Here is a 16323-nt window from a genome sequence, read left to right on the forward strand (position 1 = left end):
AAAGAGGTTAGCTTTATTGTACTTAAACCGACCTAAGTAAAATGATAACTGCGCTCCAGTTTTCTCTCTCACACACACACACACACTCGAGGTTCACACACGCATACAAATAGGTTACTGAGTTGGGAAGGATAGATTGGTCGGATTACAGTCTGGAGCAATAAAAAAGGGTATACAGTCTGTGGAGTTTTGTGGCTCGGCTAGTTTCGGGCTGAACTTAGTGGTGCTGAGGCTTCTGGCTTGCAGATGTGACCGGCTAGTTTGGTGATTCTTCTGGAGAATAGCAAGGCTGATGATTTCCTTCATGGGTTCTCTGTACACAGTAGTGATAGGCCTAGGTGGTAACGGCCAGCAGGTAGGGTTCAAAGCTTGCAAGGTGGACTGGAGAGAGAGAGAGAGGGGGAGAGGAGGGTCTCCCACATGGATCTTCTCTTAGAAAACCATAGAAAAATTACAGCACAGAAGGAGGCCATTCAGCCCGTCATGTCCGTGCTGGACAAAAAAAACTAGCTGCCCAGTTTAATTCCACCTTCCAGCACCAGGTCCATAGCCTTGCAGATTACAGCACTTCAGGTGCATGTCCAGATACGTTTTAAAAGAATTGAGGGTTTCTGCCTCCACCACCATTCCTGGCAGTGAATTCCAGACACACACCACCCTCTGGGTGAAAAAGTTTTTCCTCATGTCCCCTCTGATCTGTCTACCAATCACCTTAATCGTTATCTAGTTGCTTGTCTCTGTTGCTGCAGAAAAAACAGCAGCTTAAACACACGGATGGTGGGCCTGTCACATGACCATCACCCAGTGATTCAACATGATGGCTCAGTGTGTATTTCCTCTTGCAACTTAATTAGTTCATGCCTAGGAATTCCCTTCTCTCAACCAGGGCCCCATTGTTCAAGTGATTTGGCTTGAGTTGTTCGACTCCACCAGTTTAATGTCCCAAGTGATGGCTTAATGTCTTGTAAATGGAAACAGGACAGGTAATTCACTCAAAATTCCCCAAGTCATTGTTCTGGAGAGGATTGGCCAGACAATTCGTCTCTACCTCGATGCTTTGGAATGTAGGGTATATGGATGCAAATTACAGAGGCTATCTTAACTGCTAGCAGTCACCTTTTATTTGTTCCTTTTTTCCTTTTATTTTAAAATTTAATTCAGGTTTCCAGCCGGTGGCTTAAAAAAATCATCATTCGGCATAACACATGTTCATGACAACAATGACCAATGTAGCAGGACCCAGAGATCTGTGGAACTAAAAATACTCCAATGCAACTTATGCATTATCCAGGATTCAGTCTTTTAATGCTAAACTTTAATGCACCTAAGTAGAATTACATAGAATCTACAGCACAGTAATAGGCTATTTGGCCCTACTAGTCTATGCAGTGTTTATGCTTCACACAAGCCTCCTCCCATCCTACTTCATCTAACCCTATAAACATATCCTTCTATTCCTTTCACCCTCATATACTGATCTAGATTCCCCTTAAATACATCTATACTGTTCACCTCCATTACCATATGTTGTTGGAAGCTGCACATTCTTGCCAATTCTTTAGTGGATTTATTAATGACTTTCTTATATTTATAGCCCCTAGTTTCCAACTCCTCACAAGTGGAGACATATTTTCTAACCCTATCATACCCCTTCATAATTTTGAAGAACTTATTAGGTCATGCCTGACCTTAATTATGTTCCATAAACATAACCTCTCTGCTTTTCAATTCTGTTCCTCTACAAGGCAACTTAATCAGTTCTAATTTTACTCTGGCACCATTAGCAAGATCTCGGTACAAGATGAAAGCTGGCAACTTTTCTGATGAGGTACAAAGATGAGATTGTCAGTGCCAGTGTCACAAAATAAATACATCTCACTATAGAAGTGTCTCTAATAGTTCTGTTTCAGAATAAATTTTTCCAGTTTAAGCTGGAAACTTTTTTGGAGAGGGAGGTTATTTTGAGGGAGAGACTGTACGACTGGATTTTTGCAGGGTGAATCATACAGTGCTGTGAGATATGTTACATGCATGCGATAAACAACATGAGTATTCTGTGTAAATAGAATAGAATCATTGAATGGTTACAGCACAGAAGGAGGCCATTTGGCCCGTCATGTCCACACCGGCTTCCTGCAAGAGCAACTCAGCCAGTCGCACTTTTCCGCCTTTTCCCCGTAGCTGCAAAATTTTTTCCATTCACATAATTATCTAATTCATCACTGGTGTTGTATTGCTTTCTCTGTAATGATATTGCAACCTTTACCAACAGCAGAATTGCATGTACCTACAAGCAGTGTCTCTTTTGGAGCTGTAGTCGCTTGAGAGCATCTGGGCAGCCTCTGCAGTGCGTCTCCAATTTGTTGCAAACCTCGGGCTAGTACTGCTGCTCCTTACATGTACAGCAAGTTGGTACTCCCAAAAATACTGTCAATGACAGTTATGCGAATAACAGCAGGAAACAACGATATAGATGTTTTCCAGATTAAGTGCGTGTATCCGCCTACCCAGTAAATCTGATGTATTTTGTTTTTAATTGGTTCTTGGGATGTTTGTGTTCCTGGCAAGGCTGGCATTCATTGGCCATCGCTAGTTGCCACTTCAGAGAACCATAGAACCATAGAAAAATTACGGCTCAGAAGGAGGCCATTCAGCCCATCGTGTTTGCGCCAGTCAAAACAACTAGCCGCCCAATCTATTCCCACCTCCCAGCACCTGATCCATAACCTTGCAGGTTTCTGCCTCCACCACATTCCTGGCAGTGAATTCCAGACACCTACCACCCTCTGGGTGAAAAGTTTTTCCTCATGTCCCCTCTAATCCTTCTACCAATCACCATAAATCTGTGCCCCCTGATAATTGACCTCTCCGCTAGGGGAAACAGGTCCTTCCTGTCTACTCTATCTAAACCCCTTATAGTTTTGTATACCTCACTTAAATCACCCTGCAGCCTCCTCTGTTCTAAGGAAAATAACCTTAGCCGATCCAATCTTTCCTCATAGCTGCAACTTTCAAGCCCTGGCAACATTCTTGTAAATCTCCTCAGTACTCTCTTCAGAGCAATTACGTCCTTCCTGTAATGTGGTGACCAGAACCGTACGCAATACTCCAGCTGTGGCCTAACCAGCATTTTATACAGTTCCAGCATTACATCCCTGCTTTTGTATTCTATACCTCGGCCAGTAAAGGAAAGCATTCCATATGCCTTCCTTACCACTCTATCTACCTGTCCTGCCACCTTCAGGGACCTGTGAACATGCACTCCAAGGTCTCTCACTTCTTCTACCCCTCTCAATATCCTCCCATTTTTTGTAAATTCCCTTGCTTTGTTTGCCCTCCCCAAATGCAATACCTCACACTTCTCCGGATTGAATTCCATTTGCCACTTTTCCGCCCACTCAACCAAACCATTGATATCATTCTGGAGTATACATCTATCCTCTTCACTATCAACTAGACGGCCAATTTTTGTGTCATCAGCAAATTTCCCAATCATGCCTCCCACATTTAAGTCCAAATCATTAATATATACACAAACAGCAAGAGACCCAACACTGAACCCTGTGGAACTCCACTGAAAACCGCTTTCCATTCGCAAAAACATCTGTCGACTACTACCCTTTGTTTGCTGTCTCTGAGCCAATTTTGGATCCAACCTGCCACTTTCCCCTGTATCCTATGGGCTTTCATTTTACTGACCAGTCTGCCATTTGGGACATTGTCAAATGCCTTACTAAACTCCATGTAGACCACATATTGTATTACCCTCATCAATCCTCCTTGTTACTTCTTCAAAAAACACTCAATTAAGTTAATAAGACATGACCTTCCCTTAACAAATCCATGCTGACTATCCCTGATTAATCAGTGCATTTCTAAGTGGTAGTTTATCCTGTGTCTCAGAAGTGATTCTAATAATTTGCCCACCACTGAGGTCAGACTGACCGGCCTATAATTATTTGGTCTATCCCTCGCACTAAACAATGGTACAACATTCACAGACCTCTGGCACCTCGCCCATATCTAGTGAGGATTTGAAGATGATCCTCAGAGCATCTGCTATTTCCTCCCCGGCTTCCTTTAACAACTTGGGATGCAATCCATCCAGCCCTGGCGATTTAGCCACCTTCAAGGATGTCAGACCCTCTAGTACTTCCTCTCTCATTATGCTTATTGTATCTAATATTTCACACTGCTCCTCTTTTACTACAATGTCTGCATCATCCCTCGCCTTTGTGAAGACAGAGGCAAAAACTCATTAAGAACTCTGCCCGCATCTTCTACATCCATGCATAAGTTCCCTTGCATGTTTCTAATAGGCCCTACCCTTTCCTTAGTTATCCTCTGCTCTTAATGTACTGATAAAACATCTTTGGGTTTTCTTTGATTTTACCTGCCAATAATTTTTCATGTCCACTCTTTGCTTTTCTAATTTCCTTTTTCACTTCACCCCTGCACTTTCTATACTTCTCTAGACTTTCTCAAGTATTACGTTTTTTGTGATCATCTCAAAAGTCAAGAAGCTCGGCACCATCCAAGACAAAGCAGCCGGCTTGATTGGCACCCCGTCCACAAACATTCACTCCCTCCACCACTGACACACAGCGGCAGCAGTGTGTACCATCTATAAGATGCACTGCAGCAACGCATCCAAGCTCCTGAGACAGCACCTTCCAAACCCACGACCTCTACCACCAAGAAGGACAAGGCAGCAGATGCATGGCAACACCGCCACTTGCAAGTTCCCCTCCAAGCCACATATCATTCTGACTTGGAACTATATCGCCATTCCTTCACTGTCACCGGGTCAAAATCCTGGAACTCCCTTCCTAACAGCACAGTTGGTATACCTATCCCACATGGACTGCAGGAGTTCAAGAAGGCAGCTCACCACCACCTTCTCAAGGGCAATTAGGTATGGGCAATAAATGCTGGCCAAGCCAGCAACACCCACATCCCATGAATGAATAATAAAAAGCTTTATTTTTCTGCCTTAACTTACGCTTTATGCTTCTAGATAACCAGGGGGCTCTAGATTTGGCTATACCACCCTTTATCTTTGTGGGGACATGCCTACACTGTGCCTGTAGAATCTCGCTTTTGAATGCCTCCCACTGATTTGCCACTGATTTTCCTTCAAGTAGCTGTATCCAACCACTTTCGCCAGATCACCTCTCAGTTTCGTAAAATTTGCCTTCCCCAATTTAAAACTTTTAGTCCTGTTTTACCTTTATCCTTTTCCATGATTATGCTAAAACTAACTGTATTATGGTCACTATCTCCAAAATGGTCACCCACTGCTACTTCATCCACTTGCCCAGCTTCATGACTGAAGACTAAATCTAGAATTGTGCTGCCTCTCGTTCGGCTTGTTACGTGCTGGATAAAAAAAGTTCTCTTGTACGCAGTTCAAGAATTATGTGCCCTCTGTGCCCTTTACACTGTTTGTATGCCAGTTGATATTAGGGTAGTTGAAATCCCCAACTATTATTGCCCTATATTTTTTGCACTCAGAAATTTGCCTACATATTTGTTCTTCTATCTCCCTCTCATTATTTGGGGGTCTAGAGTACACTCCAAGTAGTGTGGCTGCTCCTTTTTTATTTCTGAGCTCAACACATATGGCCTCATTTGATGATTCATTTAGCATATCATCCCTCCTCACAGCTGTTATTGATTCCTTAACCAATAATGGTACACCCCCTTCCTTTTTATCCCCCTCGCTATCCTGTCTGAAAACTCTACATCTAGGGATGTTGAGCTGCCATTCTTGCCCCTCTTTAAGCCAAGTTTCCGTTATAGCAATGATATGTTGCCACTAAAATAAAAGCAAAATACTGCAGATGCTGGAAATCTGAAATAAAAACAAGAAATGCTGGAAATACTCAGCAGGTCTGGCAGCATCTGTGGAGAGAGAAGCAGAGTTACCGTTTCAGGTCAGTGACCCTTCTTCAGAATTAGCAGATATTAGAAATGTGAAAGGTTTTAAGCAAGTAAAGCGGGGGTGGGGCAAGAGATAACAAAGGAGAAGGTGTAGATAGGACAAGGTCACAGAGAATAACCGACCTGAAGGTCATGGAGCAAAGGCAAACAATATGTTAATGGTGTGTTGAAAGACAAAGCATTAGTACAGATAAGGTGTTAATGGACTGAAAACTGAACAGCCACAAGCACAAACATGAAAAAAACAGTGGGTAGGAAAACTACCACTATTTCTCTCTTGTCCTTTCTCCTCCCTCCCTGCACAGCTGAGCCACCCATGGCACTCTGGTCATGACTCTCACTGCACTCTCCAGAGGAACCCTCTCTGAATACTTGTTAGAAAATAGGATGCCTTCAGGAAAATAGGATGCACTATCTGCCTTGACCTTCTTGTCTGTCTGGCAGCCACTCAGTCCCTCTATGCCTGTGCTCTCTTAAGCTCCGAGGTGACTACCTCCTGAAGCATGCTATCCAAGTAGTTCTCTGCCTCACGGATGCTCCACAGTGACTCAAGCCGCCGCTTGAGTTCTGAAACCCAACCCGGAACAGAAGCTCAAGCTTCTGCGGCTGATGACACTTCCTGCAGATGTGTTTGTCAAGGACACATGGTGCATCCACAACTTCCCACATACCACAGGAGGCACATTCCACTTGGCCGAGCTGCCCTGTCATTACTTAGCTTTACAAACTAATTATTGCTAATGTGATAAGTAGAATAACTTACCAGTTACTTGCCAATCAGCTTCTTCCCTTGTACCGTGGAGGCTGAAAAGGCAGAAAAGAAAAGAAAGACAGCAAAGAGCACCTCCTCCCCCTAGTCAGTGAAATCCCTCACATACAACTCACAGCCTTACTCTCCGTCCAAACAGCACTATTCTAATTAGTAATTATTAATAAATTACTCCAACTAAAACCTTGGTAGTACCAACCTTACCGCTTGCTAGATTTTGAGGGTTTTAAAAAAAAGAACTTTATTTCTCTGATTTTTTAAAGCTATTTACAGGTAATAAGAGCTGTTATTACAAGCCAATCAGCTTACGGATTTCCCGTCATGTCACTGTTCATTTTTTCCACTTTTCAACCCAGCGCGTGGGGACACAGGCACAGCCAGTGACTGCCACTCCTGTCCTCCAGATAAGTGTAGGCCTCAAGCCCCACTCCTTATTTATATCTCCCCCTCCGGTCCCGGTTCCTCCTAGGTCCGTCAACTACCGCTCCAGTCCTCCAGGTAAGTCAACTTAATTCAGAGGGCAGTTAAGAGTCAGCCGTCTTGGTATGGGACTGGAGTCATGCATAAGCCGGACTGAATAAGAACAGATTTCCTTCCCTAAGGCAGCTTTACTTCCCTAAAGGACATAAGTGAACCAGATTTATTTTTTACAACAATCTGGCCACTTCATGGTCACTTTTACTGATACCAGCTTTTTATTTCCAGATCTTTAAAATCTGAATTCAAGTTCTCAAACTGCCATGATGGGATTTAAACTCACTGGATTCTCTGGATTATTAGTCCTGGCCAATTATATACAGTTGGTGTATAAAAAGAGAAAGCAGTGTCACCCAGTTGCAGTTTGCTTGTTGCCACCTTGCTTATGGTAAACTGTAATTTAGTGAATTCTCCATTCAAATTGACAGGAGTGTCCAAGTATCTCACTACCAAAATCTCTAGCTCCAAACAGAAGAAGTTTAGCCTAGTGTTGTTCATAGACACTCTGCGACTCATGGATAGAGACATGAAGTACCCTTTGATGGAAATAAAGTGTTTGTCTGGCTGGGTAAGACTCTAGCCTCACTGACCCGAAACGTTAACTCTGCTTCTCTTTCCACAGATGCTGCCAGACCTGCTGAGTGATTCCAGCATTTCTTGTTTTTGTTTCAGATTTCCAGCATCCGCAGTATTTTGCTTTTATTCTAGCCTGGTTTAGTCTGACAAAGTCAGCTAATAATAACAAGACAGTAATTCAGTTTTGGAGGATGATTCATTGGATTATCCTGGGTCTGGTAGCAGCTGGTTACTCTGGGTCAGGTGATAGCCAGACACCTAAATGCTGGTCAGCAGACAGGCAGTCCACTTATGCTAGGCCTGATGGACCATGTTGATAGTCTATGGTCAGGCATGCAATCCAAATGACCCTGCGACCTTTTTCTTGTTGCCTGAAGTGCTCACTGATGAGTGTTTGCCTTGAACTTCTGAGGTCAGATAATATTCTTGATTAATCTCAGTTGTATTTTTCCAAGGCCAGAGTTTTGGTTTGAAGTTTTCCAACAAGTAACAACCTTGTTTTTTTCAGTAGGGGATGTGGGACAGGTCTTGTGAGTAGTGTAAGGAGGGTGGTCATGTGATAAAACCTCCAGGAATATACCCAACCAGAGTTGGCAACCCTAGTATACATATAGAGTATTGAAATAGGAAGATATGCTTTGTTTTTGTTTAAAACAAAAGCAGAGATGATGCTGAAACCAATACACATCCCTGGTTAAGCTGCAGGTAAAATATTGTATCCTGTTTTTAGGGAAAGATGTCAAGGTCATGGAGAGGGCAGAGAAGAGTTACTAAGATGATATCAGAGGTGAGAGGAATCAATTATGAGGAGAGACTAGAAAAAATTGGGCTTTTTTCATTAGAACAAGGAAGGTTAAGAGGAGATCTGATCGAGGTGTTCAAAGTTATGAGAGATTTTGACAAGGTTAATTAGTAAAAACTATTTCCACTGCTTGGTGACTCGGCAACCAGAGAGCATACATTTAAATCGTCACCAAAAGAACGAAGGAGAGGTTAGGAGAAATATTTTACACAGAGATGTGTAAGGATATGGAGTACCCAGCTAAAAATAATGGTGGAAACAGAATCCAAAATAACTTTAAAAAGGGAAATAAATATTTGAAAAGAATGTTATTTTAAAATAAGAGGATGAGACAAAGTGAATAGTTTTTTTCAGAGAACCAGCATGCGTGCTGGGCTGAACTGCCTCCTTTTGTGCTGTAAAGCTGTATGATTCTTCAGAGTTGAAGTTGAAAACACAGTGTCAGTCTTCCTTTTAATCTTGACCCGTCATTCCATTCGATCAACTGTAGTTAGATTTTCAGTGTCCTGTGATGTCATGTTACAAGTGGCTGAGCATTGCTGAAGCCCCTGACAACAGTCCATACAGATTCATCCCAAGCCACTCTTGTTGTTTGCACAGGAGAACAAACTGACCTCCTTTGTTTTATTTTCCCCCATGGGTCAGGCCTTGTGTGAGCAGACATTGAACATCGGAGAGAGGCTGATTATGACGGTTGGAAAGAAGATGCACTTCTACCTGAGCAAGGCTGATGAAGCTGGAAGGCCTACTGACAGGCAGATTGGTTGCCTATTAAATATGGCCGTGGTGATTTTCGTAGTCTCCCATCATATCATTCTTGGTAAGTGGCATAACTGGCCATTTTTAGCAATTCACAGGTCTTCCCTGGGAGGTTCACCGATCTCCTGATAAAGCTACAGTCAGAGACCCCTGTGGAGTTTCATGGCACTTATTTGAGTTGTTTTGATTAAAATGTATTATTTATTTGAGGGTAACTTTTGCTCCTCCAGGAGGCAGTGGATATTGGGACAATTGAAATTTTCAAGACAGTGATTGATAGGTTTTTATTAGGTAAAAATATTAGGGGTTATGGAACAAAAGTGGATAAATGAAATTAAGGTATGAAGTTGAATAGTAGACCAGGCTAGAGGGGCTGAATGGCTTACTCCAGTGCTATGTAATCGCACAATCTGGGTTGTGAGTTCCACTGGCAGGAGAAGTGACATGTGAAGGGTTACTGCTGGTATTCAATATTGATACAGACTGAAGAGGTGCAATTTCATATTATATAGAACATAACGAGCGACTTAAAGGAAGAGAGGGCAATAGAAAGGTAGAGAGGTTTAGAGAGGGAATTCCAGAGTTTAGGGCCTAGGCAGCTGAAGGTGTGACTGCCAATGGTGGAACAAAGAAAATTGGGAATGCCCAAGAGGCCAGAATTGGAGGAGAGCAGATATCTCGAAGGATTGTAGGGCTGACAGAGGTTACAGAGATAGGGAGGGGTGACTCCATGGAGGGACTTGAAAACAAAGATGAGAATTTTGAAATTGAGGCATTGCTTATACAGGAGCCAGTGTAGGTCAGTGAGCACAGGGGTGCAGGAAGATCACGACTTCCACACCATGATGAGTTAGCTGGGCTCGGGCAGCCTGGAGAAGAGCAGTAAAATTATGCCTCAGCACCCTTGGGCTTGGCAGAGGAAACTTGGCTAACGTTCCCAGTCTTGATTGCCATCCAGTGACAGCAGCTGGAAATGAGCGATGAGGACAAGAGGAAACTGTGGTGCCTTCCATAGTCGAGTAGCATGTCAGTGGTCATTATTTGGGTTTGCCAATGAAGAATGGCTAATTGGATAAACTAACAGAGCATCACCTGTGAAACTACCCTGCACCTTCAGGAGAGAAGGAGGGAAAAAGAAAATTGAAAAAAAAGAATGTCGATGAAGCCAACGTTTTAACTGATTTAGGATTCTATTTTAATAAAGGAGAGTATTCTGATCAGAGTGTAAGAACACCCACCTTCTTAATTAGCGCAGTGAGCATGAGGTTTCACTGTTATGTGAGGCATGCTGAGCACTGTAATCAATTCATGGACTGAGTGCAGTGTTGTTCAGATGAACTGGTTAATTTTGCTCAGTTTCCCAGTGAGCGGAAAGGAAAATAAAATTTATTTCTCTTTATGCAGTGAGACGAGTGCCAGTTTAGGATCCATTGCTGCAGAATCAGCGCTGCACGTCTGGCTGTCTGAGGATTTAGAGAAGGTGGGGTGGCAAATGTTGTGTCTGCTATGCAAAGATAGTGGGAAAGAGAAAGCGATATCTGCAAACTGGAATACTGAAATGGTGGGGCAGGGATCAGTCTCCATTGTAATGATGCAGTGAAGATGGGAGGGGAGTGTTGGCAGTTAGGATGGCAAGGAACATTATGTTCAATTTAAATAAATCACAAAGATCCTGCTGTCCTGTTTAAATTCCTTGAATAAATAGAGTGTGAGACTAATGGCAGCCATTTCCAGATGTTGTTTCACAGCTGGTGCTGTGACAGTGAAATCAGAATGTCTCACTCCTGTTAGGTGACTGATACATCTATATATACATAACTGTTTTTAGCACAGGTACCAATCATGCGACCAAACATCATCAAGTTCCCATGTTCTGTCAAGTTTATTACCATTTCTTTTGATCTTAATTTGCCTGTTGGATAATAATAATAAAAAGAAAACAACATATTCTATTTCAAAATATTATCCTGATTATGTTAATTGATACAAAGTGGGAACCAGATGTATTTGCCTGTTAAGATTAAATTTATGTTTTCATTGGCTGATAGTTTTATTTGATTGATTATAGAAAGTGTTGATGCAGATAGTTCAAGAGTTATGTTGGCGTCCTGGTCTCAAAAAGTGTGGCTTTGAACTGCAGGCTACATCCCCACCTCAAACATAGTAAGCACACTCGACATCTCAACCATCTACATTCCTAATTCAAAGACGTTGACCGCTCTCGAGATTCCAGACAACTACGATCCCAACCCAAGAAGCACTCAGTCAATACACCAACCATTAATCGCGGAAGGTAAACTCTTGGTCGAAACCCCCACCACCCACATACACAAACACACAAGAGGTAAGCTCTTCAACAATGTGACCATCTGTATCCTCGGCCCAATTCGGTGTGCAGACCAGTAAAATCTCTCACTGGGACACAGTTGGAATTTTACATGCATATAAGTCTTGGGATATCATGGTGGTGAAATAAACAGAACTGTTCCTGTAATGATGAGAAAGTTACCAAATACAGGAAACTGGTAATCAGACTGGAGATTGTTTGCTGTTTAGTTCCCATAGGATTTCACGAGACAAGATTTGCACATGTAGATAGTGGATTCAGACAATGTTAAATCCTTGCTGGACTTTGATGAGTCACACAGTCTTCTATCATTTCACATGCTGACAAAGTCCATTTTGTAGTCTTGGGGAGGAAGGAAAAACATTTTTAATATTTCCTGAGATACTTGTACCTCCTCCCAAACCCTGAAGCGATACTGAATCTGCCTTTAACTTCACTTGGCAACTATTTCTCACCACTTCTTTTCAGTCCTGCTGTGGTGCCAAAGAGACCCTGACCACACAGGCTGACAGTTTGCTATTCCCAGGCTGATGCCAAAATTGCCCTTGCTGCTCCTGAGCTGGCTGCAGGCAGCTGCACGAGACTAACTCTAAATAAAAGGACAAGAGTAGCCCTACAGTGCCAGCACTTTTGGGGAGTTCTGTCCCTCTTTACTCTCTACCACACAACCTCTTCTCCCCAGACTGATTTAAGACTTCAGCTCACACTGTGATGCCCACAGTAACACAACTGATATGGCAGAGGTGACTTTGTTTCTGTAATACAAAAATGTACATTTGAAAAATCTTATGAAAGGATTATTTCTACATGCCTGTCAGCTGTTCCTATCCTCTATATTCTCTATTTTAATTTTATTTTATATTACGTACCACTACACTGTATTTACTCTGTATTTTGTATTATTCCTCACATAATTGGGTTCTAATTGGTAAACATGCCTATTGTACTGTGCATCTCGCTGTCTACTATACTTTGACCAGCATTATTAAAATCTGGACTCCGATTGGATAAAGACAAAATTCCAAAGACCATTTTTTCAACCAATCAGGAGCAAGGCCATTGAGATTTCACCTGAGCATACCATTGTTGTATTGTTCTGTTGTCGTATTTAGCCTGATATAGAAAATGTGAAATGAATAGCCTTGTGGTAGCCCTGGGAAGCAGACCCACCAGAATGAGTTATTGCTCTGGGTGGGGGATTGCTGTCTGAGAGGTTAACCTTTTCTGTCTTTCCTTTCTCTTTGGAAGTGTCTGCCCATATCTCCCAGATCGACGGGCTGACATCAAGTGTGGGATGAGACTACAGTGCAAAAGGGAATTAAATATTAACCTACCTTTCCTGATGGATTACTGCCACAGGATCTTTGACATTTACTTCAACAAATGGAACAGACAGGTAGGACCTCATTTTAATGTCCTATCAGAAGCAGGTTCTGGCAATGCCACATCCCTCAATGCTGTGCAGGATTGTCAGCCCAGATTATTCTCCTGGAGTGGAGCTTAGACTGTGACGGAAGAGTGTTACTGACTGAGCCAAGCTTACATTCCTGTGTGTTTGAGATGTAGAAGAGTAACACCAATGTGCTTGTTGAAAAGAATTGGGGGTGTCACTGTCAAGATCTCTTTTTTAAAAAAACTCAGTTGGAAAGAATAATAATTAATAGCACCTTTTTTTAGGTTCCTGTCAGTTTTTAATTCTTTTTTAAGAGAGTCTGCAGACTTTTGAATTGAATGTAGTTTCTGCCTATCCTTGTTTACTTTGGCCATGCACCAGCAGAGGGTGGATGAATGACCTTCTCCCAGTCCTCTGCCAATCCCATTCTTGAGCCAGTCACTAAGAAATGCTTCAGAATTGTGTGATGACAACACGCCCTCCAATTTTCATTCCTCTTTGATTCATTGTTCTGAGATTGATAGATTTTTGTCAGGAAAGGGTATCAAGGGACATTGAGCAAAGGAGAGTAAATGGAATTGTGGTACAGATCAACCATGATCTAATAAAATGGCAGAATAGGCTTGTGGGGCTGAATGGCCTACTTCTGTTCCTATGTATTACTCCAGGCAGCGAGGATAAGATCCCGACAATGCCAAAGTAGAATGGGATATTGGCCTGAAGGAGTTATTGAACCTGATATAATTGAGCTAATGTTACTGGAGATGCAGTCATTAACTCAGATGATTCAGCATCAGCTGCATATACTAATTCAGCTGTCTGCCAATTTCAAGGTCAATAACCCTTTCCAGACTGCAACACCCCCTGATAATGTCCTCAGTGCCCACTACTTAAGCTAAAGTATTCAAATATTGATTGAAGTGGATAGGAGCAAATGGCAGATCATTAATACTGATCAGGTTCTTGGTAACTGATTTTTAAAATAGTTCTGATAATAAAATTCCCTCCTTAAACATGGTGTTCTAATGCCAAGATAAAGATTCTTACTTTAAAATGGGATCCTGGTGGTAAGATTGCCATTTAAAACTAGGGACCCTGATATTGAGCTCCTTGTTTAACAGAGGATTCTAATAATGGGATTCCTATAGTAAAAGGGGTCCCTAAAGATTACATTCAGTTTGTAAGAGAGGTTCCTAATGATACAAGTCCCTCTGTAGAATTGGGTTCTGGGAGTGAGATTCCCTTTTTTTGAAAGTTCATACAATATCTTGCCTTGACACAGTGTGACTACCAGCTCTAATCTGCAGAATGAGATAGAGACTCTGGGCAGCCCACATAAATCTCTTCAGTAACTGGCTTCAATTCAGTCTGCTCTTCCACCAATTTATCTTTTTGTAGTGACATCTCGCAGTCTGGATTTAATATCTGCTTCGATCTCTCGGACACTTCTGTTGCATGGACAATAACTCTCAGTAGCTGAATAATATCTCCTACCTCTTATAGTGGTGGCAGCACGAGGTTGGCAGGCTGTTAATCATGTTACCTCACAAGTTGCTGATGAAAGTAACTGCAACGTAAGGCAAGGCTGAGATTTCACGCCGCAATGTGCATTTTCAAAATTTTCACTTGAAATTTTTCTTGTTACCAGATGCTGCGGAGTAAAACATTTTTCAACCAGAGTTTACAGGTCACTTATTGCATGGGTTAGAGTCAGAGTAAAGTTTGCTCTGTACTGCCCCATCAAGATCTCTAATGTCATAGAATCATAGAATAGTTTTTTTTTATTCGTTTATGGGATGTGGGTGTCACTGGCAAGGCCAGCATTTATTGCCCATCACTAATTTTCCTTGAGAAGGTGGTGGTGAACCACTGGAGTCCATGTGCTGTTGGTACACCTAAAGTGCTGTTAGGGAGTTCTAGGATTTTGACCCAGTGACAGTGAAGGAACAGCGATATAGCTCCAAGTCAGGAAGGTGTGTGACTTGGAGGAGAACTTGCAGCTGGTGGTGTTCCTATGTGCCTGTAGCACAGAAGGAGGCCATTTGGCTCACCAAGTCTGTACCTGTTCTTTTGAAGAGCAATTTAATTAGCCCTCCCCACTCTTTCTCCATATCCTTGCAATATTTTCTCCTTCAAATATTTATTCAATTCTCTTGTGAAGGCTGCTATTGAATCTGTATCCACCACTCTATCAGGTAATGCATTCAAAATCCTAACCACTCAGTGCATTTAAAAAATAATTCCTCTTGTCACCTCTTTTTTTTGCCAATCACCTTAAATCTGTGTCCGCCATTGGGAACAGTTTCTCTTTAGTTACTCTATCTAAACCCTTCATAATTTTAAACACCTCTATCAAATTTACTCTTAGCCTTCTCTGTTCAAAGGAGAACAACCTCAACTTCTCCAGTCTATCCACGTAACTGTAAGCCCTTATCCCCGGAACCCTGCTAGTAAATATCTTCTGTACCCTCCCCAAAGCTATCACATCCTTCCTAAAGTGTGATGCTCAAAATTGGACACAATACTCCCTCTGGAGCTGAAGCAGTTTTTATATAGGTTTAGCATAACTTCCTGGTTTTTGTCAAGGATTGCGCAATTACATTGAAGATAAAGCTTTGAAGTACTTTTTAAATAGCTGAACTAAGTCAGACTCAGATGCATTGAAAGCAGCAAGTGATACTAAAATAGGTTAAAACTGTCTTATTTTAACTGTCTCTGCTCTGATTAGTTGTCAATTTATGGCGAAACAGCTATTCCCCTTTCGGATCCCGACACATCAGAATGAATGCATTGACACAAATGAGCCAGGTAGAAAGAGTTTTACATCTAAGCTGTGCTACTTCTAGTCTGTGAGTCTGCTTGATGAGGCAGTGTAGGATTAACTCTGTTGCTAACCCATGACATGCCTGACCTTGATGTTGATGTTCCACAGCAGTCAACACCCTTAAATTTAGGACGCAAGAAAAAATATCGGCCCCAAAGCTTTGGCAGGAGATTGACAAAAATCCCATGGATATGGTTGCAAACAGCCACCAATGAAGTTTTTCTTGATTGGGACTGTGGTTTCTGGTGTTATTCCACCAAAGTTACAGCAGATGATTGGATAATCCCCACAGAATTTCCAGGCCATCCCATATTTTTTGTATGTTAAAAGTAAAATTAGAGAAGCTTGCGATCATTAGGTTCACAAGTAGCTTTGTCCAAAGTTCTATTTTCGACCCTTCAGATTGGATCTAATTTCAAATCCTACTCAGCTC

General features: G+C 42.1%; 1 protein-coding gene across 1 annotated transcript in view; it reads left to right on the forward strand.

Annotated features, from left to right (window-relative positions):
* LOC137382924 (uncharacterized) overlaps window positions 1–16105 on the forward strand; it is a 183871-nt gene extending 167766 nt beyond the window's left edge. The window contains exons 5-12 of the mRNA XM_068055500.1: window positions 7618–7757; window positions 9168–9330; window positions 11399–11489; window positions 12922–13069; window positions 14715–14769; window positions 15653–15686; window positions 15795–15874; window positions 15999–16105. Of these exons, the coding sequence (XP_067911601.1) occupies window positions 7618–7757; window positions 9168–9330; window positions 11399–11489; window positions 12922–13069; window positions 14715–14769; window positions 15653–15686; window positions 15795–15874; window positions 15999–16105 (818 nt within the window). The remainder of the gene's footprint in view (window positions 1–7617; window positions 7758–9167; window positions 9331–11398; window positions 11490–12921; window positions 13070–14714; window positions 14770–15652; window positions 15687–15794; window positions 15875–15998) is intronic.
* Window positions 16106–16323: the final 218 nt, after the last annotated feature.

This window comes from Heterodontus francisci, chromosome 23, assembly GCF_036365525.1.
Source record: "Heterodontus francisci isolate sHetFra1 chromosome 23, sHetFra1.hap1, whole genome shotgun sequence".
In the NCBI taxonomy this organism is placed as follows: Eukaryota; Metazoa; Chordata; class Chondrichthyes; order Heterodontiformes; family Heterodontidae; genus Heterodontus; species Heterodontus francisci.